General features: G+C 56.4%; 1 protein-coding gene across 5 annotated transcripts; it reads right to left on the bottom strand.

Moving 5' to 3' along the window:
- Positions 1–7,274: 7,274 nt before the first annotated feature.
- VEGFA (vascular endothelial growth factor A) lies at positions 7,275–23,470 on the bottom strand. 5 transcript variants are annotated; one of them, XM_043907598.1, is made up of 8 exons: positions 22,337–23,470; positions 19,301–19,349; positions 15,913–16,109; positions 15,018–15,094; positions 14,634–14,663; positions 12,691–12,762; positions 11,448–11,579; positions 7,275–9,236 (listed from the first exon to the last, which is right to left on the bottom strand). In XM_043907598.1, exons 1-8 carry the CDS (start codon positions 22,400–22,402, stop codon positions 9,215–9,217), a joined length of 645 nt encoding a protein of 214 aa, XP_043763533.1. In that variant the 5' UTR covers positions 22,403–23,470; the 3' UTR covers positions 7,275–9,214. The 5 variants fall into 5 exon arrangements, with proteins under 5 accessions (XP_043763533.1, XP_043763534.1, XP_043763536.1 ...); XM_043907599.1 differs by having other exon boundaries at positions 12,709–12,762; XM_043907601.1 differs by lacking the exon at positions 22,337–23,470 and adding an exon at positions 21,585–22,278.
- Positions 23,471–24,420: the final 950 nt, after the last annotated feature.

Genomic DNA, 24,420 nt, shown 5'->3' with positions numbered 1-24,420 from the left:
CAGGCTATCAGGCCAGGCTGGGCCAGAAGGGACCCAGTGCTAACATTTCTGCAGCTCCCAGATAGCAGGTTATTAATAGCTGCGAGGTGTTTATTATTGCTGAACAGTGAGCAGCTCCCAGAGGGGAGTGCAGGGTCATGGGACTCCAGCCAGGTCAGCCCCCCACCCCCCAGCCCCATGGGAGATCGTCCTGAGGAGCCAGATCCCTCAGCTGGGCCCCACAGCCCCCGCCCTAAGAACCCTTACCCAACCAGGCCATCGCCCTGTGACTGGGAGTGGTGACCCCTGTCACACTTGTGAGTGTGTGAGCTGTGCGGAAGGAGACCTGTGACCCGGCGTCTTGCTCCGAGTGAGAGGATGTAGCAACTGCCAGGGGCCATCTGCCCCACGTTTCCCAGCCGCAGGGCCCAGCAGGCCCCGAATCCAGTCCCAGCCAACCTATCTCTTTCTCCAGCTGGACAGAGAAGAGCAAAGATGGAGCAGCTGGGAAGGAAACCCTGGGGAATGAAGCAGAGAGACCTGGGGTGGGGTGGGGAGGTGGAGATTCTTCTCGAAGGCAAAAACAAACAGGTATGCCAACACCTTCTTTGAATTATTTCCCCAGAAGTCATCTTCCTGCTGCTGCCCCAGGAGACGCCAGCTCCTAGCTTGCCAACTCCCTAGGAAAGCATACTTCTCCCCCCTATACCGAGCCCCACCCCTACCGGTACCACACACCTTTCCCCCAAAGATCCTGGAGTCCTCCTGGGAGGGCTTCTGAGATGTACACTCCTGTGGGCCTGGCTTGCCTCACTCCTCAGCAGGGGAGAAGGGATGAACACTTGCAAAGATGGGTATAAAACCCAGCCATGGTATTTTGGTTTAAAAATTAAAAAATGAGGCGGGAAAAAACAACCAAATTATATTAAAGTAGGAGAAGAATAAGGCGTTGACGTGGGGACTAGAAACAACAGCATAATTATAAAGACCATTGTGAGCACGCCCTACATACCGGGCGATGTTTGGGTATTTTTGCACGTCAACATCACTTCTTCCCCTCAAGTTACGTGCAGGCATGATTGTTCCCATTTTGGAGATGAGAAAGTTGAGGCCCAGGGAGTTAATTCAGCCAGTGGCCAACCCAGGATTCCCATCTAGGTCCATCAGAAGTCCTGGCGGGCCTTCAAGCAGCCTGGATTGGGCTCTAAAGAGGCAGTAGGCAGGGCATGTGAGGAGAGGTCGCTTCGGGCTGGCCTCAAAGGCCATCACTGCACCCCCGGAGGACTTCCGGCCTCAGGATGACTGCATCAGCTGCAAATGGGGTGGAAAGTGGGGACACAGTCTCCCTACATGGAGTCCTAGGAGGTAACAAAATGGGGTTTTCAGAGGGGTCAGGCAGGGCCCCAGGAGGGAGGTATATGTTGGCATCTGCCCGACTTGGAGCCAGACCTAGAGAGCATCAGGAGATGTGTGGGGAAACATCAGGGCCCAGCCATTGTTGGCTTGAAAACAGTACAGAGAGAAGTCCTGTGGGGACTGTACACATGTGCCGGGAGGCGGAGAAGGTTGCAGGCCCTGAAAGGGCTCCTCAGGCACCAATATCCCATGATTCCGAATATCTATAGCAGCCAAATGAAGGTTGGGGGTGCCTTCCTAAGAATGCTTTCCATCTTTATCAATAAAGAAATGTCCAGACTTCCCTGGTGGTCCAGTGGTTGAGAATCAGCCGGCCAGTGTGGGGGACACGGATTCAGTCCCTAGTCCAGGAAGATTCCACATGCATGGGGGCAACAAAGCCCGCATGCCACAACTGCTTAAGCTCGCTCACTCTAGAGCCTGTGCTCCACAACAAGAGGAGCCACTGCAGTGAGAAGTCCATGCATCGCAACTAGAGAGTAGCCCCAGCTTGCTGCAAGCAGAGAAAACCTGCCCCCATCAACAAAGACCCAGTACAGTCAAAAATAAATAAATAATTTTTTAAGTTAAATAAATAAATGTCTGACAGCAGGGATTTTGTCTTCTTCCTGAGACTAGAAACTCTAGGAGGGCAGGGAGCAACCTGAAGGCAAGGACCGTGTCACCGCACCACCCCCAGACTGGGAGCTCCCTGGGGAGTACTTATACTTTCTTTACTAACAGACTGATCACCAAAAGGCAAATTCAACTTTTTAAAACCTGTTTCAGATCTCATGATCCTGAATAGACCAGGCGTAGTATTCCTCCCATAGACACCTATGCCCAGTGGGGCCTTTTCCTTTGACTCCCTGCTCCCCTTGGTTCTAGCTCATCCCCCTTCTGAATGACTCCCATCCCTTCCTCTGCAGATGCTCAGCGAGGCCCTATCTTTGCCTTGCATTTTCCCTTTCCAAGCAGATTATACATATTTACTGATTCCTTCCTTGCCCTCCCCCTTTTCCCCATGTCCTGATGGATAATGTCCTGTGCATGTAGCTGAATTATCTTCCTCCCAAGAACCCTGAGGCCAATGTGATGGAGACTCCCAAAGGTCATTTCATCTGGCCCCATCTTTAGGCTGGTACACGCTAAAGATGGTCCTGGTAAGTGAGAGTCCATCCTGCAACAGGGCATAAAATATATGGTTGCTAGTCCATATGGATAAAAGGAAGGAAAGGAACGAGAAGACTCCATAGCCTTTTCCCCCAAATCTCTTGCACTTCTCTCTCTGCCAGTTCTTCTCAGCCTCTAGCCTCTCTCCCTCATGCTGTAAGTGAGGCCCACTTTCTCTTAGTGAGACTTCAATAAAACTGAGTCACTCTCCTCATTCTAGAGATCTGGACAATACTTTGTCCTTCCTGGGTCAGCCCTTGCCCTGAGTCTTCCCACCAGGGCAGACTGCTGCTGGACTCTGATTCGTTTATAAATATCCTTCCTGGGACTTCCCTGGTGGTCCAGTGGTTAAGAATCCACCTTGCATTGCAGAAGATGTGGATTCAATCCCTGGTTGGGGAACTAAGATCCCACATGTTGTAGAGCAACTACTGAGCCCGCTTGTTCCGGAGCCCATGAGCCACAACTACTAAAGCCGGCACACCACAACTGGAGAGTTCATGTGAAACTAAAAGATCCTGCCTGACAGAGCCAAATAAATATTTTAAACCCAATGCAGCCAAATAAATATTTTAAATAAATAAATATCCTTCCTTCCTTGAACCTCCTTCTATCCCCTGAGACCATCATGCATATACTAAAGCCTCATGGATGGGAAGGAACAAAAGTCCTAGATCCAAAGAAATGATCCTTTAGGTAGTTCAGATATGATCAGTGGGTAACAACTACACCAACACATCACAGTTTGAAACAATAGCTATATATTTACTCACAACTTTGTACATTTGGGAAGAAGATGGCTTCTCTCCTTTATGTGTCATTGCAAAATGGCTCACCTGGGGCTAGAGAATCCAAAATGACCTCTGTCACTTCTCTGGGGCTTCAGCTTAGAGTGGTTGGAACAGCTGGGGGCTGCCTGAGTCCCTCTCTTTCTCTCTACGTTGCCCCTCTCTCCAGCAGGGTAGTTGAACTTCCTTACAGCATGGCAGCTGCCTTCTAAGGCAGGGGGAGGGATGGAAACTGCAGTGCCCCTTAAAGCTGAGGCGTGAAAGTCCAGAACATCTATTCTGCCACATCCTCTTAGTCACAGCCAGCCCCAGGTACAACAGAGGAGAAGTAGATGCTTCTTCTTGCAGCATGCAGGCCTAGGAAGAGCTGCTGGCAGCCATATTTGGATCCAAGCCACCACAGCAGTCCTAATACATGAAACCAATCCAGAATCACCAAGTTCTGTGTGGATCTATCCAGCTTCCTTGCAGGAAGGAAGAGAGTAGGCTGGCAGGTTCCTGAGAAAAGCAAGTGTTCCTGGGGCCTTTGGAGCTGTGAGTTGGGTAGGTTGCCCCTTAGGGGAAAAGGGCAAAGGGCTCAGGGTGGGCAGAGCAGAGAAGAGAAGGAGTTCTGGATCTCTGGGGAGACAGTACCAGACCAGAGGGGAGTGTGTGAGTCCCACAGTGGGGAGAAAAGCTGGGACAGCTTGGTGCTAGGCCTTGGAAGGTCCTTGAGGAAGGCTGCTGGGGGTGCATGAGGAGGTCTGCTACAATTGGGGGATGCAGTGTGTACATTTTATCCTTCTTTCCTTCCAAGTCTATTTAAAGACTGTTTCTCTTTTCCGAGGCCGCATGTTGCAATCCCTTTCGTGCTTAGGTTTCGGATCTTCTACTGATGAGGTCCAGCCCCTAGAGAAATCTCTTGCCTTGCCTTACCACACTTGGGGGAATTTGGCTTTCAGCCGTGGGGTTGGCCACCACCACATCCTCCCCCTGTCCCACTTTTCTTGTGCCTGTTTGTATTCGGTCTAGACAATTCGTTTTTATTTGTGGATGCTCTGCCCTAGCCTGGGGCAGCTGTGGTGAGGTGGGAAGAGCACTGGAGTTGGAGTCAGAAAAGCTGGTTTAAATTCTGGTTTGGCCATTTACTGGCTGGGCGTCAATTCAGGCAAGTTTTTTCATCTCTCTGAGCCTCATCTGCCGAGGGAAAATAATGAGCCCCATTTCCAGGGTGGCTAAAAAGAGGAGCCAGGGCCTGGCACAGAGAAGAAGGCTTCTAATCCCCTTACCCAGCCCTGCTCAAGTCTCCACCTGTTAACAAGCCCCTCTACCCACCACCCCAGCCAGGGCCAGCCATCACCTACCATCCACAGTCCTGGGATGAAATAAACCCTCTGTCACCCAGCCTCAATGTCAACAATGTCAGTCAGATTACAAATGTTTATTGAGCATGTTCTACATCCCAGGCCCGTTCTAGGAGATGGAGATACAACTTTGAACAAAACAGATAAAAATCTTGGTGCTCACATTGCTTGCATTCTAGTAGTTGGAGAGACAGGGGGAGGGTAAATTTTAAAGCTACACTCTCCAAAATGGTCACAGCCTCACGTGTATATTGAGCACTTGAAATGTAGCTACACCCAACTGAGATGTTTGATGAAAGCAAAATACATATTAGATTCAAAGATGTAGTAGTGAAAAATGTAAAATCTCTCATTAATCATTCTTACATTGATTCGATGTTGGGATGATATTTTAGATATGTGGGGGTTAAGTTAAATGTATGATTAAATGAAATGTCACCTGTTTCTTCTTACCTTTTAAAATCTGGCTCAAAGAACAGTTTAAATTACGTATGTAGTTCACATCATAGTTTTGTTGAGCAGTCCTGTTCTGGAGTACGTTAGGTGGTCACATGTGCCATGGGAAAAAAAAGAGAGATGATGAAAAAAGGACCCCAAGTGCAGAGGGAAGAAGGGATGTTGACTATAAATGCATTGATTTAAGATGGCCTTGCTGAGAAGGTAACAAAACTTGAGAAGTGAGAGAGCCCCACATGTCATGTCTGCAGGAAGAGAACTCCAGGAAGAGGGGACAGCATGTGCAAAGGCCCCGAGTTGGGAGCACTCCCACAGTCCCGGGAACAGAGAAACCAGTGTGGCTGGAGCCCAGTGGCCAAAGTGGGGTCAGAGGTCATTGAGTCAGGGAGATGGAGGCAACATGGATAATGCAGGGCCTTTTAAGGCCATTGCATGGACTTTGGCTTTTTTCTCCAAATAAAACAGAGTCTGCAGGGTTTTGAGCCAAAAGGTGATATGATTCAGCTCACATTTTAACAGGCTCACTCTGGCCAACTAAAGTGCAGGCGAGAGAAGAACCTGGGAGGCCAGGTAGAGGCTCAGGCAAGTATCCACTCGGGATGACAAGAACCTGACCTCCCAGGGCCATTGTGTGGATTGTTAACCAACAGAAGAGCTGCTGGTGGCAAGTGCTTGGAAAATGAGCACTTAACTAGATCTAAAACTGCCTGAGGGCAGGGACCTCACCTCCTGTTCCCCCGCCCCCTCTGCCCCCAGCGTGGCCAGAAGAGGCAGGGAATGCCCTCCCTGATCAGCCTCGGAAGTCACTTCTACCACTCTCAGGGCCTCTCCCCTGGGAGGATTACAACAGCCTCCTATGGCCTCCCTGCCAGTACGCTCCCTCTTTAAAACCCCTCAACTGCTGCTCATCCCCAGGTCTAGGCTCCTGGCACCGTGGGCACTGCAGGCAGGGGCTATTCCTGCCTCTCTCTCTCACCTTTGACCCCTTACCCACTCCCTGTCTGAGCCCCTACTCCATGCCTTTTCTCACACCCCCACATCCGCCTGCGATGTCCGTTTCAACCCTTCCACCCTCCCCTCCCTGTTCTGTCATCTCCTTCCCACCCACCATTACCTAAGGGTAATGTCATAAGCAGACCCCCTAGACTCCACCATCCTCAATCCTTCCCCACTCCAAGCTGGATCAAATGTCCCCCAAACCCTAAATGTTCGCTAGAGGTCCAGTGATTAGGACTCTGTGCTTCCACTACAGGTGGCACAGGTTTGATCCCTGGTCTGGTCAGTGAACTAAGATTCCCCCTGCCCCATGGCCATTAAAAAAAAAAAAGATCCCATCATCTTTTATGTATTCTTCTATTTGTGAAATTGCACTTCTCTGTCTTTTCACCCACCCTCACCAGACGTATGAGGGTTGGAATTGTGTCTCATTCATAACAGCATCCCAAGCTCTGGCACCATGGCTGGTAGCCCAATAAATAAAAGAAGCTAGAGAAGTGGGTTTGGAAGCATTGTTCATAAATGCCAAAGTCCCAGACAGCTTCCACCTTCCCCGGGATTGCATGTGAGACAGCCCTGAGCAGCAAGGCAAGCCAGGGAGTCCACTTAGGGGCAAGCAGAACTTGGGCCCACCTTCCAGAGGCTCAAGGAACTGGAGAACCACCATGTAAAACTCAATCACACCCTGGGGTTACAGGCCCCACATGAGTACTTCTTCCTACTCCCAGCTTGTTGCAGCCAAGGCTCCAGCACCAAACCCAGACCCTTAGTGTCCTGTGGGAAGCAAGCCCAGACACATAGCTAGTTTCTTCCCCGACACGGGCCAGCACCTGGATCACACAGTACCTGAAGGCAGCCCTACTCACTGCAGGGACCTTGGCTCCAAAGGAGCTGTCTCTCTCTCTCCCCAGTTTCCGTAGATGGCAAAGAATGGATGAGCTCCCCCAGGACCGGCCCAGCCAGAATGGAAGGACTCTGGCCCCAGCACAATGAAGAGGGTCACCCCATAGCCTATACACCTGGAACCCCTTTCCCAGACCTCAGGCAAAAGCCATGTTTCCCATGGGAGGAGGGAAGGGGGGTGCAGGAGAAAGTCTGGAACAAAGATTCAATGGAGAAGGAGAAACCAGGAGGAGCTTTGAGATCAGAATTAAATTCTTTAATACAAAATGTTTTTTTCTTTAAGATATATCTGTATTTCTTCGTTGTTGTTTAAAAATAAATATGTACTACGGAATATCTCGAAAAACTGCACTAGAGACAAAGATGTGATGTTAATATCTTTTTCCCCACAATTATTACGGATAAACAGTAGCACCAATAAATAAATGATAACAAATATTAAAATTAAAAAAGGAGAGAGATTTAGTATGTAGAATTCTCTATTTTTTCTTGTTTTGTTTTTACATATAAAAAACAGAATAGCAATGTCTATTTTATCAGAATCACATATATACATAAACATATATATATATATATATATATATATATACAAACACAAGTTGCCAAATATATATATAGTATGTAGATGTATATTGAAACCTTATTTCAAAGGAATGTGTGGTGGGGAGCCAGGGGAAGGGGGAGGGCAGAGTTGAGTGTTAGCAAAATTAAATATCTGTTCAGGACAAGCTAGTGACTGTCACCGATCAGAGAGAGAGACTGGAAACAGGAGTTTTATACACAAAGACCAGTACAAACAAGAGAGAGCAAGAGAGCAAGAAATACATCTCATAAATAGTTGAAATTAAATATTAACCAAGAATACTGAAAAAAACCCTACTCTTTAATTAAATTAACTGTTTTAATTTCTAATTAAAAAGGGATATTAAATAAGTACCGTATATAAAACACTTCTCTTTTCTCTGCCTCCAGGGTGGGCACGGGGATCCTGCCCTGTCTCTCTATGCCGCGGGAAGGGTTGGGTCGGGTTGGGTAGGGTGGGATGGAGGGACGGAGGTGGGTTAACCACTCACACACACACAGCCAGGTCTCCTGGAGGGGACAGAACTAGTGGTTTCAATGGTCTGAGGACATCGCGCCCTCCTGGGCTGCACCCGGGGAGTGAGACTGGGAGAGGGCCAAGGCAGAGGCCCTTCCCTCGGAGGACCAGCTGTCACCGGGGTGGCCCTTCCTCCATCGACGTCTCTTCTCTTCGCTGAGACATGTCGGTGGCCTCCTGGGCATCTCGGAAGCGGGTGAGAGGAGGTGAAGGCTGCCCAGGCTCCTGAGTCTTCCAGGCAGTGCCCCTGGGAGGGGGCAAGATGCGCGCGGAGGGGGTCTCCAAAGCACAGCAGTGTCCCGAGTCTCCCCCAAACTCCTGGTCAGAGCCAGCGTCCTCGTCCCCTGTACCTGTCATCTGTCTTTCTGTCCGTTTGACTCGGGAGAGAGGCTCAGGGCCAGGGCTGGGTTTGTCGGTCTTCCCAAAAGCAGGCCAAGTTTGCCCCCGTGCCCTGGCCTTGCGCATTCCCAGACAGGGGAGGGGACCCTGGCTGCTGTAAGAGGGACAAAAAGATGATGCCAGACTCTCTCCTTCTGTCCTCCTCCCTGTCGGGATCTGGGCGGGGACATTCTCCTCCCAACTCAAGTCCACAGCAGTCAAATACATCCAGTGAAGACACCAATAACATTAGCAATGTTAATTTTTTAAAAAGAATATATATATTTTATATATATATAAAATATATATATTTATTTTTATATATATAATATATATATATATATAAATGTATGTATGTGGGTGGGTGTGTCTACAGGAATCCCAGAAATAAAACTCTCTAATCTTCCGGGCTCGGTGATTTAGCAGCAAGAGAAATAAAATGGCGATCCAATTCCAAGAGGAACCGTGCTGGGTCACCCGCCCATGAATGCTTCTGCCGGAGCCTCACGCTCCGGACCCAAAGTGCTCTGCGCACAGCCTCCTCTTCCTTCATGTCAGGTTTCTGGATTCAGGATTGTTCTGTCGATGATGGTGGTGGTGGTGGTGGTATGGTGGCGGCGGCTATGGGTCGTTCTGTGTCAATCTTTCCTGGTGAGACGTCTGGTTCCCGAAACCCTGAGGGAGGCTCCTTCCTCCAGCCCGGCTCACCGCCTCGGCTTGTCACATCTGCGGGGACAGGGGAGACAAAGGCTGGGGGTCAGGGCCAGGGGAGGGGCTCTGGTGGGGAGGCTGCAGCCCCCTCCTTTCTGTAGCCCGAGGCGGCAGTGGAGAAGACAGAGGAAGCACAGTCCTAGCCTCCGGGAGCCCCTGCCCAAGGGCTCCCCCCACCACCACCACTGCCTGAGCAGGAGCTAAGCCCAGGGCTCCCAGGCTGCCCTCTGGACTTTACAGCCCAGCTGCGACAGGACAAAGACAGGATGACATCTCATCACAAGCAACAGATGAACACGTCCCCGAGAACGGTCCCTGCTTGACATTTAAGAGCTGACGGGTGAGCAAAGTTGGACCGAGTTAATCAGCAAAGCGTCCCTGCTGGAGATGTTTCAGGGCAGTCCCTATGGGGCTGGCCTGGGGGAGCGCGTGGGGGAGAGCAAAGGATGGGCTTGTGCAGGGGCCAAGCAGGCCAGCCAGCTGGGGAAGGGAGGCTCCTGAGGGACGGGGATCCAGCAGGGCTTGGGGCCCCCGGGAAGGTGAGGGACACACCTCCTCTCTCCGTCTGTGCCCACTGTCCAGGCCTCCGCGTCAGGCCCCGGGCACCAGACTGCCTTTCCTTTTCAATGTGCTATTTAACTTAGGGTGGGGGAAGCAAAGGGGACTCCTGGAGCTCTCCCATCATGCGTCAGGCCCTGGGCGGCTCACCTTTTACCCTCCCCATGTGAGGAAGGACCAGAGCAGACTCTCCCTTCTGAAAGCCTAGAAATGGGGACCTAAGCTTCCAATCTGAGGACGGACATTCCCCATACAGCCAGATCAAAGGAGGGGTTTGGGTAACTTCACTTGGTCCCCAGGTCACTGCAGACATCCCCCAGTCTACCTCTACAGAATCATCACCATGGTAACCCCAGGATGGCAAGCCCTTTATCTTCCTTGAGGCCCTGGGAGATGCAGAGACCCCCTCATCCAGCCCTGGGGTGAGCCAGAGCCCCCACCCCCCCAGCAGAGTGTACACTTTCGGTCTTCACGTACTGCCAAGACAGACAGAACCCACAGCAACACCCCGCAGCCTGGTCCCCAGCCTCTCCCGACACTCACAAGCCACAGGAACACGGAGGATGCAGGAGACAGCCACATTCGAAGGACCTTGTTAATTAAAGAGGCATCTGGACTAGCTGGGGGGGTTGGGGGGGGCGGGCAGCCCTGGCCCTGGCCCTGCCTGGGAATCCCCATAAAAGCCTCTCATCCCAGGGTGAAGCTTGCGCTGGCCCAGAGGGCTCCCTGCCTTTGAGCACAGGCCAGATGATTGAAACACCATCAAAGGTATCAAAAGACTGCCAACCACCAGTCATGGGCTCCTGTTCCTTTCCTTACCCCTGAAAATCACTCATGTACTCACTCACCCACCTGACACTTCCCTGGCCCCCGGTGTGCACAAGGGACAGAGGTACAGACACCCGGGGGTCACAAAGATGAATAAAACCCAGGCGTGAGGGACTCACAATCTAGTATCAGGAGAATGGGTGTGGCTCCTTCCAGCCACCCATCCTGAGGACATTTGGAAATAACAGGTGGGCTGTTCTGGGTTGCTGCCATGATGACCGGAGTATTATGGTATCAGTTGTGCCCTGACAGTAATCTCCTATCTGCCCTAAACCAACAGCCAGGGCCCATGCCCTCCAGGCCCCCAGTCTGAGGATGCACTCAACCCCTGTCCCCACGGAGAGACACTGAGGGGATGAGAAACCGAGCAGTGTGGACCTCAGAGGCGGTGCAGAAGCCCCCCGGCTGTCTGCACTTTGTAGAGGCAGCATGCCCCCCATGCCCAGACGGGCCCTCCCTATTAGTAGCAAAGGTAGTCATCACAACATCAGGACCAACAGCCCACCAGGAGCAGGACCACAGGACACAACACTCAGCTTGCGTCCACACCACCACAGGAAGCCACGCTGGCCTGCCCACCCAGGCAACCAGGGCAAGCTCTGAACGGGCCCCGCCAGGCTGGCCAGCGCCTGCCGCCCAGCACAGGGGCCCCCCAGGAGCAGAGAAGGCGGCAGTCACCAGGCGGACAGCTAGAAGCAGAGCAAGCAGCTGGCAACTCTCAAGTGCGCGCTCGCTCGCTCACTCTCTCTCTCTCTCTCTCTCTTTCTCTCTCTCTCTCTCTCTCTCTCCCCATCTTTGTGCAAAGCCCCTCTCTGACTTGCTCGCCCTCTGGGAACCAACCTGCAAGTACGTTCGTTTAACTCAAGCTGCCTCGCCTTGCAACGCGAGTCTGTGTTTTTGCAGGAACATTTACACGTCTGCGGATCTTGTACAAACAAATGCTTTCTCCGCTCTGAGCAAGGCCCACAGGGACTGCAAAAGGCAAAAGGAAAGACATCTAAGCTAGAGCGTCAGCAGAGAGAGAGAAAAAAAATCCATGCAACACCCCTACCACGTCCGTAGCTGCACCCCCACCCGGCTCGCGGGCCCCCACACCCTTCCACGCCCTGGAAGGCGCCGATGCCACAGCGGAAGACAAGAGAGAGCGGCGGAAAGAGGCAGCAATAACTAGAAGCCGGCCCGCAGGAAGCGGCGGACGCGGCCGGGCAGAGTGCGAGGAGCGGGCTGGGCTATCCCACGGGCACAAATGCAAGTCTCAGGCCACGGGGCCCCAACGGCTACCACCCCTGAGAAAGCACCTTGACTCTCCAACCTGCTAGGGATGCCAATCAGGGCCAGCTTCTCCCTGCGTGAGGGCTCACGCCCCGGCCCCTCCGCCAAAGGGCTGAGGCAGGCAGGGAGTGACAGCAGGCTAGGCCCAGAGGCAGGGTCCACGGGCCAGGCCGCTGGTGGCCAGAGGGCTCCCCACCGCCTCAAACCCAGAGGAAGAGGCCACTCTTGGGGAAGGCTCCTGGCAGTGCCATGGGTTGGGCTGGAATACGGGGCTCCCCTCTGGAGGCCCCAAGTCCGCGAGGAGGGGCCACAGGGGTGTTTGCCCCCACATCCTCCTTCAGCAACAACAAGCTGCCTCCTGTCATCTGCGCCCCTTCCTCACGCCACATCCGCCCTCCCCACACCGCCCCCCAGCTTCCAGAGAAGTGCGGAAGCCTAGAGCGGTGGAAACCAGTTGGGTGAGCAGGCATCCGTGCCAGGCACCCGTGCCAACATGGGCCCGCCACCAGTGCCCAGTGGGTGAGGGAAAAGGCGGTGCCCCAGCCAAGCCAGAGACCCCCTCCCTGAATCCTGCAGGCCCACTCTGCCCACCCTCCCGCCTCCCCCCCTGGACTGGTAATGCCACCACCATGTCTACCCCCTGTGCCGATTAGTGGAGTGAGAGTGAGAGAGAGACGCCGGAGGAGGGAGGCCGGGAGCCGGGGAGGGGACGGGGAGGAGGGGGAGCTCTGGGGTCCTGCAGGTGGGAGTTTGACTGGGGGCCGGGGAGGCTCCGGGCGGGGGGGAATGAGACGGCAGCGGCACCACGTACGCGCTCCAGGATTTATACCGGGATTTCTTGCGCTTTCTTTTTTGCCCTTTGCCCTTTCCTCGAACTGATTTTCTGGAAAATAAAAAAACAGAGACAGACAGAGAGAAAGCAAGGGGGAAGGGGAGAGGAAAGGAAGCAGTGAGGGGCGCAGGACGCAGGACACACTCCGGGGCACGCGGGAGAGCTTGCACACGGGCACACAGGCGGGATGGGGACAGGGTGGCGGGCACTTTGAAGGCACCCTCGTCTCACTTTAGTCACCCTTGGGGTGGGGGGTGGGGCTTCACCCACTTTAGCCACACCCTAGCAAGGCTGTGAGGGGGGACCAGAGGCTGGGTGGAGGACCCTGGACCTGCAGGCCTCCACACTTGTGGTGTCTCCTGGTCCCAGGCAGGGGGGCAAAGCGTAGAGGGCTGGCTCTGTGCCCGGCAGCCCTGAACAGGTCTGACCCTGAAGGTCAGGGCCTCTGGAAGGCAGGCCAGGATTTGGGGAGGAAGTCAGAGACCTGACTGGCTGAGGGGTAAGGGGGGGCCGTGTGTAGGCGCATGCTCCAGGCACCTTCTGCCTTCTTCACGTCCAAGTACAATGGCAAGGGGGTCCCTCCAGGGGCCCTGCCTCCGTGAACCCCGGTTGTGGGGGAGCAGCTATCTTGGAGCTGGCACAAAACCAAGGGCGGCACATGAAAGGCGCCAGCTAGCCCAGCCATAACCTGGGCCGAGAGGCGGGGCTGGGTGTCCTGGGAGCCCCAGGCAGGTGGCAGGGTGGGGTGGGAGTTAGGGAGGCGTGGGGAGGAGGGGCCTGGGCGGCCCTTGGCAGCAGGTCCTCTCCCCAGCCTGTCAAAGCCTGCTACACCATCTCACCAGACTCTCTTCCGAGCCCAGGCGAGCCCCCCACTCTCCCTGTGGGCAAGGCAGGGATTTGGGGAACGGGCAGGTGGCGGGGGGCAGGCTGAAGCCTGTCCCCCTCAAGGGAACCAGCCCCCCCCCGCTGAGAATACCCCTCAGGAGGACAGCCACAGGGGACCACAGGAGAGAAGAGAGGGGGGAAGGGATGGAGGAGAGGGAGAAAATACTGGAAGGAGGAGGGTCTGCACTCACTCGCACATTCTCTCTGCACCTGCTCTCCCCACTCACTGCTCTGGAGCCACAGCAATACTGGGAGCTGGGGGCTTAGGGAAGAGGCAAGGGGTCGAGGCCTCGGGGGCTTGTGTCACCAGAGCGTTGGGGGTCAGATGGGACGGTGGGGGGGGGCGGGAGGTACTCTCTCTCAGTCTCTTCGCCTGCAGGCTCTCTCCTGTGCCAGCTGCTCACCCCATCCTGAAGGCTCACGGCCCCCAGACCTCTCCCCCACTGCTCTATCCTGACCTGGCCCTCCACACTGAGCAACTAGAAGCCTCAGAAGATAGCCAACATTCAGCTCTTTCTCCCTGGCCACGGGGGCTGAGCGGCTCTGGCCTGTCTCACTCCCACAGGAGGGCACGCATCAAGAAAACACTCCAGCTGGCCCCCCAGTCCAACTGCACCACCACTGCAGCCACTGAAAGAGGCCACTTCCTCTAACACACAAAAGCTGGCCTCTCTGCCACCCACTCCCTCTCTCTGCCATGGGTGATGGGAGGCTAGAGCAGGCCCGGGAGCCAGCGTCCATGCTGGCCCCACACACACCAAGACCGCAAATCCCGGCCAGGAATGGCCCGGAGACGCATCGTCTCTTCCAAAGGAAGCTCCAGGCACCAGGCTGGGTTTTGTCAGTCATTCTAGAGCTGTTATCCTAGGACTTGCTCCATCCCGCTGCTGCCACCACGAGTCCCCATGAAACCAACTCTCAGACTCAGGTGACCCCCCCGCCATCAGACCCCAACCCCCTGAGAGAGGAAACCAAGAGCCCCAAACCAAGACAATTAGTCAAGGAGACGGAGAAGGGCGAAAATTGTGGCCACTTACTTTTCTTGCCTTGCTTTATCTTTCTTTGGTCTGCAGTGGGTAGAGAAAAAGAAAAGAATAAAACAGAGAGGAGTTCAGATGGTAATAGTAACAATAATAGTAGCATAGTATTTATGATACATCAGTACAGTTTTAATCTCTTGACATATAACAACTCACTTAATCCTTATAACAATGCTAGGCAGTACGTAATAGTGTTATTGTGCCCATTTCACAGATGTGGAAACTGAGGCACATTAAAATAAAACCGAAACGCCCACAGTTATACAGCTGGAGGGTGAAAATGGGTTAACATGCTTCACTCTGGAACATGTTTAACTCTGGTCCAGAACAAGCCCCCTGCTGCTGTTAATTGAATGAATGACTCCAAGACTCTAGCCTCACCTGCATTCACATTTGTTATGCTGTAGGAAGCTCATCTCTCCTATGTGCTGGCCTTGGTGAGGTTTGATCCGCATAATCTGAAGGGAAAGGAAGCAGATCACAGAGGTTAGTGACCCAGCCAGCCATACCCAGGTGGGAAACCCCATGGCTCTTGCCACTCAGCACCCAGGGGTTCTACAGAGCAGGAAAGAGTGGTGGAAGTGTGAGGGGACCAAGGGCTCTATGAAAGAGCCTCAGGCCCACCCCAACTCCCCCCACCCTGCTGACCTCAAGGAGCCCCTGCTTCTCTTGAGGGCAGACATGTCTGCAGGGTTGGCCAGGCTGGGAATTCAGGTCCTGGGTTCTTGCCTCTCCCCCTCCCTCCCCTCCTGTTATCCCCTCCAGGCCTCACCCTACCCCCAGTAGCCACCCAAGAGCCACCCACTCCTCCCTGGGGTCTCAAGAGTTCCCTCCAGCCCCATCCAGGCTGAGACATGCCCCATCACCAGGCAGCACCAACAGACTGACTTTTTAAACTCCCCACAGACCAGACTCATCCAGCTTCCCAAACAGAGCCCCCAAGGAGGTAGGGCTGTCCTCCTCCAAGAGAGGAAGGGAGGAGGGGCTCCTGTCACAGGTGTCAGCCCCCTCCTGAGCCCAGGGGGCAGAGGCCAGGAAGGAGGAGGAGGTAATCAGGGATTGCTGGAAACCTGGGCTCAGAAACGCAAGCATCTTTTTCTCCAAAGAGGGTCAGACGCCCGCATCTCCCCTTGACTGACTCCACGGCAGGAGCTGGGCAAGGCAAGCCTAGCTCCTCCCTTTAAGAGCTGCCCAGGAAAGGGCCAGGGAACACCTGGGGCCAAAGCCTGAGGGTGCACCGCCCCCGTCCCCACCCCGGCTCCCTGCTGGTGCCCACCTGCATGGTGATGTTGAACTCCTCGGTGGGCACACACTCCAGACTTTCATCATTACAGCAGCCCCCGCACCGCATCAGGGGCACACAGGACGGCTTGAAGATGAATTCAATCTCATCTGGGTACTCCTGGAAGATGTCCACCAGGGTCTCGATGGGACGGCAGTAGCTGCGCTGGTAGACATCCATGAACTTCACCACTGCATGGAAAAAGGGTGACACATGAGCCCAGCAGGTCACATAAGAGATGGCCGGCCCTTCTCTCCACCCAGCTCTGTAAGGCCTCTCCTTTCTGTGAGAGGTAACCGCCATGCGAAAATGTCTAACTTAAGTGTCTCAGGCCATGGCTGAAGTCCTTCCCTAGCTTTCCACCGCCAACAATGATGAAGACCTGTGTTTATTCTAAAGATTAAATGGTGTTGTCAGGTCCTAAGGGAGTCAGCCTGCCATATCTGGTCCCCTTGCCTCACACCATGACAGTCAAGCCAATCCCTAGGTCAACTGTGAGGCCAGAGGGCAGTCTGAGTATGCTGGGGATCTCTAAGCTTCCCGTGAGAGGAGGAACAGCCAGCTTGGCAAATCTGCTCTCCACTTCCCTTCCACCTCCCCATAGCAACCGCTGCACCATTAGCCCCCAACAGCTACTTAAAGAGCACTTCTTCTGTGCTCTGGCGCTGTGTACCGGAGTCCGTGATGTTACCCCAGACAATTCTCCCCCCATGGTACTGCGAGCTTCTGGTAGGACCCACCCTCCCCCTGGCTTTACAAATGGGGAACTAGAGGCTTAGAGAGGCTGAGTAACTGGCTCCAAGGCCACACTGCCATTAAGTCACATAGTTAAACTTGGCTCTGAACATCAAAGCCTCCCCAAGCCAATGTCCTGTGAAACAGAAGGGGAGCCTTGGGGGGCACTCTGCCACCTGCCAGACCCCCTCCCCAGATACGGGCTGAGGAGGCAGTGGGCATCGGCCCAGGGGCTGGGTCCGCCTGGAATCAGCAGGTGGCTGTGGGCGGACACACTGCGCTGGCCCTGCCAGCCACCGATAACCCCACCCAGGAGGGCAAACTGCTTGCATCATGGAAAAAACGGTGCTGCCACTGCAGTCACAGAGCGCTTCTAGAAGCTGATCTGGAGGGAGACCAGGGTAAAGACAACTTCCCAGGCTGGCCGTGGAGCCTGGGGTGCACCGGAGCATGAAGGGGTGATTCTGGGCCACAGGGGCGGGGCCCTTGAGAACACATGAAGTCAGGACTCCAAATGGCTGCTTCAAACTGCAGCCTGGTCTGCTGCTCCCAATCACCCCTCCATCACCACCACCACAGAGCAATCCTGTTCCTGAAATGAACGTCCCCTATACAGAAGGGAAGAAGCAGCACCCAGCTAGCAAGGAAGCCTGGGCCCTGGCCAGGACTCGGTGTGACCTTGGGCCAGTTCCTCCCTCTTTGGGCCTGAGGCTCTGCACATCTGTGTAAGTGGGTTGGGCTGATCGCTAAAGACACCAGAACAAGAGGCTGAAGTAGAGGGTTTTCCCTTCCAGCTCCAGCCCCAAGAACAAGTGCCCTTTTCTCAGCCCAGGAGACACAAGGTTGGAACCCCACCATGGCATCTGAAGTGCATACCCCCAGCTGCCTCCCTGTCAGAGGCCATAGGTGAGCCTCCCCTCACTACTCTAGGCAGAGGTATAAAGGAAGATGAGCCTGGGGGTGGTGGGGGCACACAGTAGACTAAGGATAATGTGAGGAGCTGAGGGGAAGAGGGGGAGGCTACAAGTGTGAAAACAGGAAAGAGAACAAAAGAGGCTCCTAGACTAGTCTGAGGTTTCTGCTTTCCCCATCCAGACAATGGGCACAGAACTCTCCACTGCCAAAACGGTTAGGATCAAGCGTCATCAAAAAGAGTATAAACCAGAGCAGGGACCTGAAGAAGTCCTTTTCTAAGCCAAGTCTATATTGAAGAAGATGACTAATCAAGAATTCTTGACCTGACACTTCACCCTGCTTGGGAACAGGGTGGCCAAGACTTTGGGGCCACAAGGACAGAACAGCAGAATGGTCTGGCCTGGGTCATGAGTTGGTAGCTGACGATAAAAAGATCCAAGGTGGGAGTTTCTTGAAAAAGCTCCCTGGGATCCCTGAGGCCCCCCAGGAGGTGGAGAGGAAAACCTCATCGCACCCATCACACCCCAGCCACTGTCTCCAAGGAAAGCTGTCCTGCTTTTTTCTCAGGCATGGGTACACAAACACTCTAACTTCAGGCTCGTGGCTTTCCTTCTTTCTTGAAGACAACCTTTTTTCCCCAGCAGACAAAGACCATTTGTCTCGCCTCTCCCAGACCACAGAGAGAGACCACTGGAAGCTGAGGGGGCTGGGTGCACCCTGGGAGGGGGGACTGTCAGTGGCACAGCAGGGAAGCCAGGTCCTGGGTCCAGGAAAGGACCCCCTCCCTCCCAGGTGAGGAAGGAGGCAAAACCAGCCAGGCATTACCAACAGCCTGGGGAGTGTAAACACTGGCCCTGGCCACCACCTGGGCCACCTGATTTGGGTCTGGGAAACTCGCTTGGAGAAAAACCCCCAGGGCCTTTCCTCCTTCTCAGAGGCAGAACACAGGAGTAGAGGCTACATTCAGTACTGGGGAGAGCCAGGGCTTCCCTGGAGAAATGGGAGGATCCGTACTCCAAACCACAGCGAACAAAAGGCAGGCGGACTCGGGCTGGGCAGAGGGGCGGGGCTCCTGGGAGCTACAGCCAGCCCTCTGCTGGACCCAGAGGGAAGTTCACAAGCACCCAAACCTGCTCCTCAGGAGGGCATGGGGAGGCTGTCGGGCTTTCCCTCTCTACCCCCAGAGGAATGCACACCGGCGGGGAGGGGGTTCCACGAGGCTGCACCCTCTGCACCTCCAGCTCATGCACGGCCAGCAATCGAGACAGCAAGGGTCACGGCCGCCACCACACAGACCCCACAGGTGGGACCTGACTGGGTTGGAAGGGACATGGACTATTCATCCTCCCCTGGGAGCAGGGGGGAGCAAGGGACACCACCCTTGTCATCTGGGATCCTTGGATACTATTTATCTTCCTGGCTGTGCTCATGGCTCCCTCTTCAAATAAAATTTTACTGGAAAGAGCAGAAGAAAAAGACCACGAGTTCTATTTCTAGCAGCGGTCTGAGTAGGTCAGAGTCCCCCGGAACTGAAGGGTTAACCTCTCGGCACTCACCCTTTTCCTTTCTAGATCCCCTTTCTAGATCCTTTCTAGATCCCCGGCCCCAGTTTCCTATGCCCCTTTACCCCCACAACCCCGCCCCAACAGACCTTCCCACCCATCCCCTGGGGGATCAGGGAACCCCATCCATGTGCAGCAGGGGTGGGGGCCGGGGTGGGGGTGCCGCTTACCTTCGTGGGGTTTCTGCCCTCCTTCTGCCATGGGTGCAGCCTGGGACCACTGAGGACAAAGCAAAGAGCGAAGAATGGGCAGGGGCAGGAGCAAGGATGCGCAGGCCCAGCCAGCCCACCCCTGCCCCCTCCTGGAACCCCTCCCAGCCTGCAGCCTCTGGCTTCTCCCGGGCTTCTGAACCGAGCAGGGCACCTCCAGGGGCTCCCTACAGCACAAAGCAGCCCGTCTCCGAGCTGCTCCAATTCTGAAGTTGGGGAAGGTAATGACTGAGCAGATACTTGGGGTGAGCGGGGCTCAGAACACAGGAGGAAACCGCCAGAAAGCAGTGCTGTTCAGGCCCCCGCCCCTCCCCCACATCCCCCTTTCCCACTCTCACCGGCCCCTTGCTGAGCTAGGACAAGCGAAGTCTCTCAGCCCCCCTGACTCCCTGGTCCAAAGCCATGGGCAAGTATTAAGGTCAAATAGGAGGACAAATGTGGACTGGGGCAGGAAGGAAGGGCTGGGGGTGAGAAAAACAACATGGTGACCTTCTCCTGCTGACATGACAAATACCAGGGTGAGCTGGTGCTGGGGGGGTGGGGGGGGTAGTGCAGAGGACCGAAGGGCACCTAGCACCCTCCCCCATCCAAACGCTTCTGTTCTCAGGAATACTTAGTAAAGCCACAGGTTGCCTAAAGAGTAAAACCTGGGAGGAAACCCTGGGGGAGGGGAGGGCCCCATTTTTCCCTGTGAACCAGTCTCCCCAGAACCTGAATGTATCTCCAAAGCCCCGAGGCTCACACTCCCATCTCATTCTCTGGCTTCTTCTCCCTCCCAGACTGAGGGGGTCCCGGAGTCCCTCTCACCTGCTGGGCACCTTCCTCAAAGGCAACCAGGGAAGCCTTTAACGCCTTAGCACTGCCCAGCCCCTAGGGGGCCCCCTACACTCCCTAAGCCTGAGGCTTCTGGTTGCTCCCCACCCCCACTAGATCATTCCTCCCCTCCCCAGAAGCTGTGAAGGTCAACTAGCCCAACCATGTGGACCTGACAGCACCCGGCAGGCTAAGGCTTCTCCCAGCCCTTCCAGAGAGTCTCCAGTCGTGGCCACCTGCCCACCCCACCTGCCCCTCTTTGGGGCAGATCCAGAGCAGCAGAGCGGCACTCTAGTGCACAGAACTGCAGACTCTGCAGAGAGAGAGTCTGACTGCCTGTCTCTCTCCCCACACCCCGCTGCAATACACCCCAGACCCCCAGCCTTGCCTCCAGGGCCAAGGTCAGATAACAGCTCCCAGGATCCCAGCTGGACAGCCTGCCACTGCAGCTCCCTCAGGGACCCTCATGCCCAGGGGCCTCTGCCTCAGCCCCCTTACCATCTCCATGGCACCCCTGTTTCCTTCTGCCAACATTCCCCCTATGCCCTCCACTCCCGGGCCCCAAAGAGCAAAGGGGTCAGAAACTTCATACCCCCTCCAAGGCTAGGGGGCACTGGGAGGGGCAGTTCTGGGCGGGGAGGGGCCAGGTGCCCTTCTCTGGGGGCCTCTGAAGGTCACACTGTGGCCAGGCAGCCTCTCCTCCCCCTCCCCCCCCCTCCCTTGGAGGCCTGGAGCCAAGGCCTTTGTGCCAGGGTCTGAGGAGCTCCTGGTGGCAGCAGGGACCCCAGCCCGTTTCCTTCCTTCTGCCTCTCTCCGAGAGTGCTCTGAGCAGAAAAGGACCCCTCAGGTGGTTTGGGAAAAGCAAGCTGGGTGGGCAAGTTTAGAGTTCCCAAAAACCACCTGCTCCTACTCCAACGCCCATTTCACCAGAACAAAGTGTGTTTGCAAGGCTGGCAGGAGCTCCCTCCAAAGGTTCGGGGAGGGCTAGTCCCACACTGACCATGTCACAGCAAATTCCAAACCATTTTCCCAAAAAGTGCCAAGTGGAATAAGGACACCCTTTAAACCCTCCCTGCGGTCGCCCCCCCAAAAAGCTAAAGCACAGCTCACTCGGAAGCATGGGGGAGGGGAGGGAAGCAGACTGTCACCGTGTCGGGACTTTAGGTAGAGTCTCGACAAAGCACCGGGCTGGGCCCGGGTAGCCCGACTCCTGACAGTGATCCTTCTTTCCTCGGAGTCTGGGGCTGGAGAGAGCTTACGTGGGTCTTCTCAGCAGAGGGGAGTTAAAAATAAAGGGGTGGCGGGGGCTTCTATTCGAGCAGGGGAGGAAACGGGGAAGGGGCGTGAGGAAATGCCTCCTAGGAAGGGTTTAAGGGCTAGGGACAGCGGGACGGAACAGGGGTGGTTCTCCGGGTCCTCGGCATGGGGCTACCTCGAGAGGTCACCTTCCCGCGGAGGGCCGGCGGGGGGAGGGGCGCGGCTCGCCGCCCCGGGTTCCCCGCTCGGGCCGCCGCGGCTCCGGGAACACGCGGCCGGCCAGGCCCGGGCTGATGTAATCGGCTCCGCGCCGCGCGCGCCCGGCCGGGCGGGGGAGGGCGGGCACCGAGCGGGACGCGAGCTGGGACGGGCGGGGGTTGGTGCGGCGCAGGTGGCCCGGCGGAGAGAGAGGGGGGTCCCAAGCAGCAATCCACCCCAAAACTTTTCCCCAACTCGCGGCGAGGGCCGCAGAGATCGAGCGGCAGTGACAGCAAGCCCCGTCTCTCGCCTGCCCCCTGCCCCCTCCACGCTCTCTGCCCTCCCCTGGTCCAAGGTCCGAGCACCCCCACCCCCGCCCGCCAGGGCTCCGGCTCCCGCCCCAGCTGCCCGGACTTCCAGTACGTCGGGGACCAGCGGCCGGGAGCAAACTTCAGCCGCCGGCGGCAGCGCAAGCCCAGCCCCCTCAGCCGCCTCCTCCGGCTCCCGCCCTCCGCTGGTCGGCCCAGATCGTACGTGCGGTGACTCTGGTGGGTGGGCAGGGCCCGCGTGGGCGGTGAGACTCTATCCCGGTGCCCTCCCACCTAGCGCGCGCCCCCTCCCCCTACACCTACGAAGATAGAGGGGAAGCCGCGCGCCCGGTGCCCAAGGACCCGCGTGGGGCACGGAGTCCCCCACGCGCGCGCTCGCACGCACGTCCCCAGCCCTTACCTTGGCATGGTGAAGGTAGAGCAGCAAGGCAAGGCTCCAATGCACCCAAGAGAGCAGAAAGTTCATGGTTTCGGAGGCCCGGCCGGGGCCGGCGCGGCTCGCGCTCCCTCTCCGGCTCGGGCTGCGGGGCGGCCCGCTCTCCTCGGCGCCCAGGCGGGCTCCTCTTCCTCCTGGAGCCGAGGCCCGGGCCGGGGCCTGGGGCGCGCGCGCGTCTGGAGCACTGTCTGTGCACACAGCCGCCTCACCCGTCCATGAGCCCGGCTTCCGAGAGCCGAGTCGCCACCGCGGCCCCTTCTCCTCTTCCTTCTCTTCTTCCTCCTCCCCCTCCTCCGACTGCGGCTCCTCCCGGCCCGAGCGAGCACTTCTCCCGGTGCCGCTCGGCTCGGCTGCCCCGGCGCGGACCACGGCTCCTCCGGAACGAGAACAGCCCAGAAGTTGGACGAAAAGTTTCAGGGCAACGTCGCGAGCCCCGACCCCCTCCACCCCGCCTCCGGGCGCGGGCTCCGGCTCCTGCCCGCGGCTCGCCGCCGCGTCCACCGTCGGCCGCCGGCCGGGGAGGAGGTGGGCGCTGGGGCAGGGGGCGGTGTCTGTCTGTCTGTCCGTCAGCGCTGCTGGTCCGACGCGGGATCCTGAGGGGGAGGGCTCACGCTGCGCTCTGGCGGTCACCCCCAAAAAACAGGTCACTCACTTTGCCCCTGTCCCTCTCGTGTCTCGCTCGCCAGCGCGCGCTCTCTGACCCGGTCTCTCTTCCTTCACTTCTCTTTGGAGCTCTTGCTACCCTCTTTCTTCTCTGCTCGTTTCCAGAATCCGAAGTGATTTTGGGGGAGAGTAAAAGAGCAGTCTCCCCAACGGTCGGCCCGATTTAGCGGGGAATGGGAAGCAAAAATAAATTAAAACGGGAAAGAATACGGTTTAAAAAAAAATGTTTCAGAAAAAAAGGAGGAGGGTAAACCCTGGATAAATGAATATCAAATTCCAGTGCGGAGACCCCTGGCCGGTGACCCCGCCGGTCCGTCCGCCTCTTCGATGCGTCTGCCGACCGAGCGCCGCTGCCGCCGGCTCCACTCGCCCCCCCACGCCGCGGCCTCGTCGCAGCCCGGCTGCCCCAAGCCTCTGCGCTCCTCTCCGCTACGAGCCGACTAAAAAGAAGCCCTGGCCCCGCCCCGACACGCCCAGGGGGCGGGGCCAGGCCCAGCCTCAGCTCCTGGATCCGTCCCCTCCGCGCCTCTGGCCACTGCCTTCCCCTGGGGACACCGACCGAAGCCCGGGCCCCCACCCACCCCAGCGAAGGGAATGCTCGACCCCCACCAAGGCGCACAGCCTGAACATTACCTATCGGCCCCCCTTTGCCGGGAAACTCACACGCCCGCGCGGTATTTGCGGGGAGGGTACAGGAAAGTGAGGTTATGTGCGGTCAGGGCTCTAGAGCTATTCCCTCCTCTATGCTGGGAATATTGGAGGGGGCAGGGGTTTGAGGGAGTCGGACAGGGACGGGAGGAAATAGAGACACACAGATCCGTTGGAATCCTGGGGTGACCCCTGCCTTCTCCACCCCCACCCCAAACACTCTCAACTACCCGCCCCCCCAACACACACAGTCACAGGCGTCCTCACTCTCGCGCAGACGCTGCATCCCAAGTTCACCCAGCTTCCCTGTGGTGGCTGAGCGCCCCCTAGTGACTATCGCATGCACACCCCATCTCAGGTTCAAGAGGCCTCAAGAAGAGGGTTGAGGGAGATTACCCCTGAAACCCCCTCCGCCCCGCCCCCCGTTTCTGACCTCTCAAACAGTGGCGCGTCTGAGACTCGAGTGGTCCCACGTGCACAAAGCCCAGTGCTGGGCACAGAGGGCATGACGTGTCCATCTGGACTCTGTGCTCATCTCCGGGCCTCATCTGGCCCGCTGACATCAGAGTTAACTGCAGCCAACAGGCCGGGGTGACTGGGGTCCTTTGGGAAGTGTTCAGGGAGGCTCCCTGGGGAGAAGTATTTGGCACCATGTTTGTGGGGCCGAGAACAAGAAGCCGGGTGGTTCTGGGGTTAGTCAGTGGCCCAGAGAGAAGAGGACCTGTTGGAGCCCACGT

Source organism: Cervus elaphus, chromosome 7 (genome assembly GCF_910594005.1).
Source record: "Cervus elaphus chromosome 7, mCerEla1.1, whole genome shotgun sequence".
Lineage (NCBI taxonomy): Eukaryota > Metazoa > Chordata > Mammalia > Artiodactyla > Cervidae > Cervus > Cervus elaphus.
This window is presented reverse-complemented; position numbering and strand designations above follow the sequence as displayed.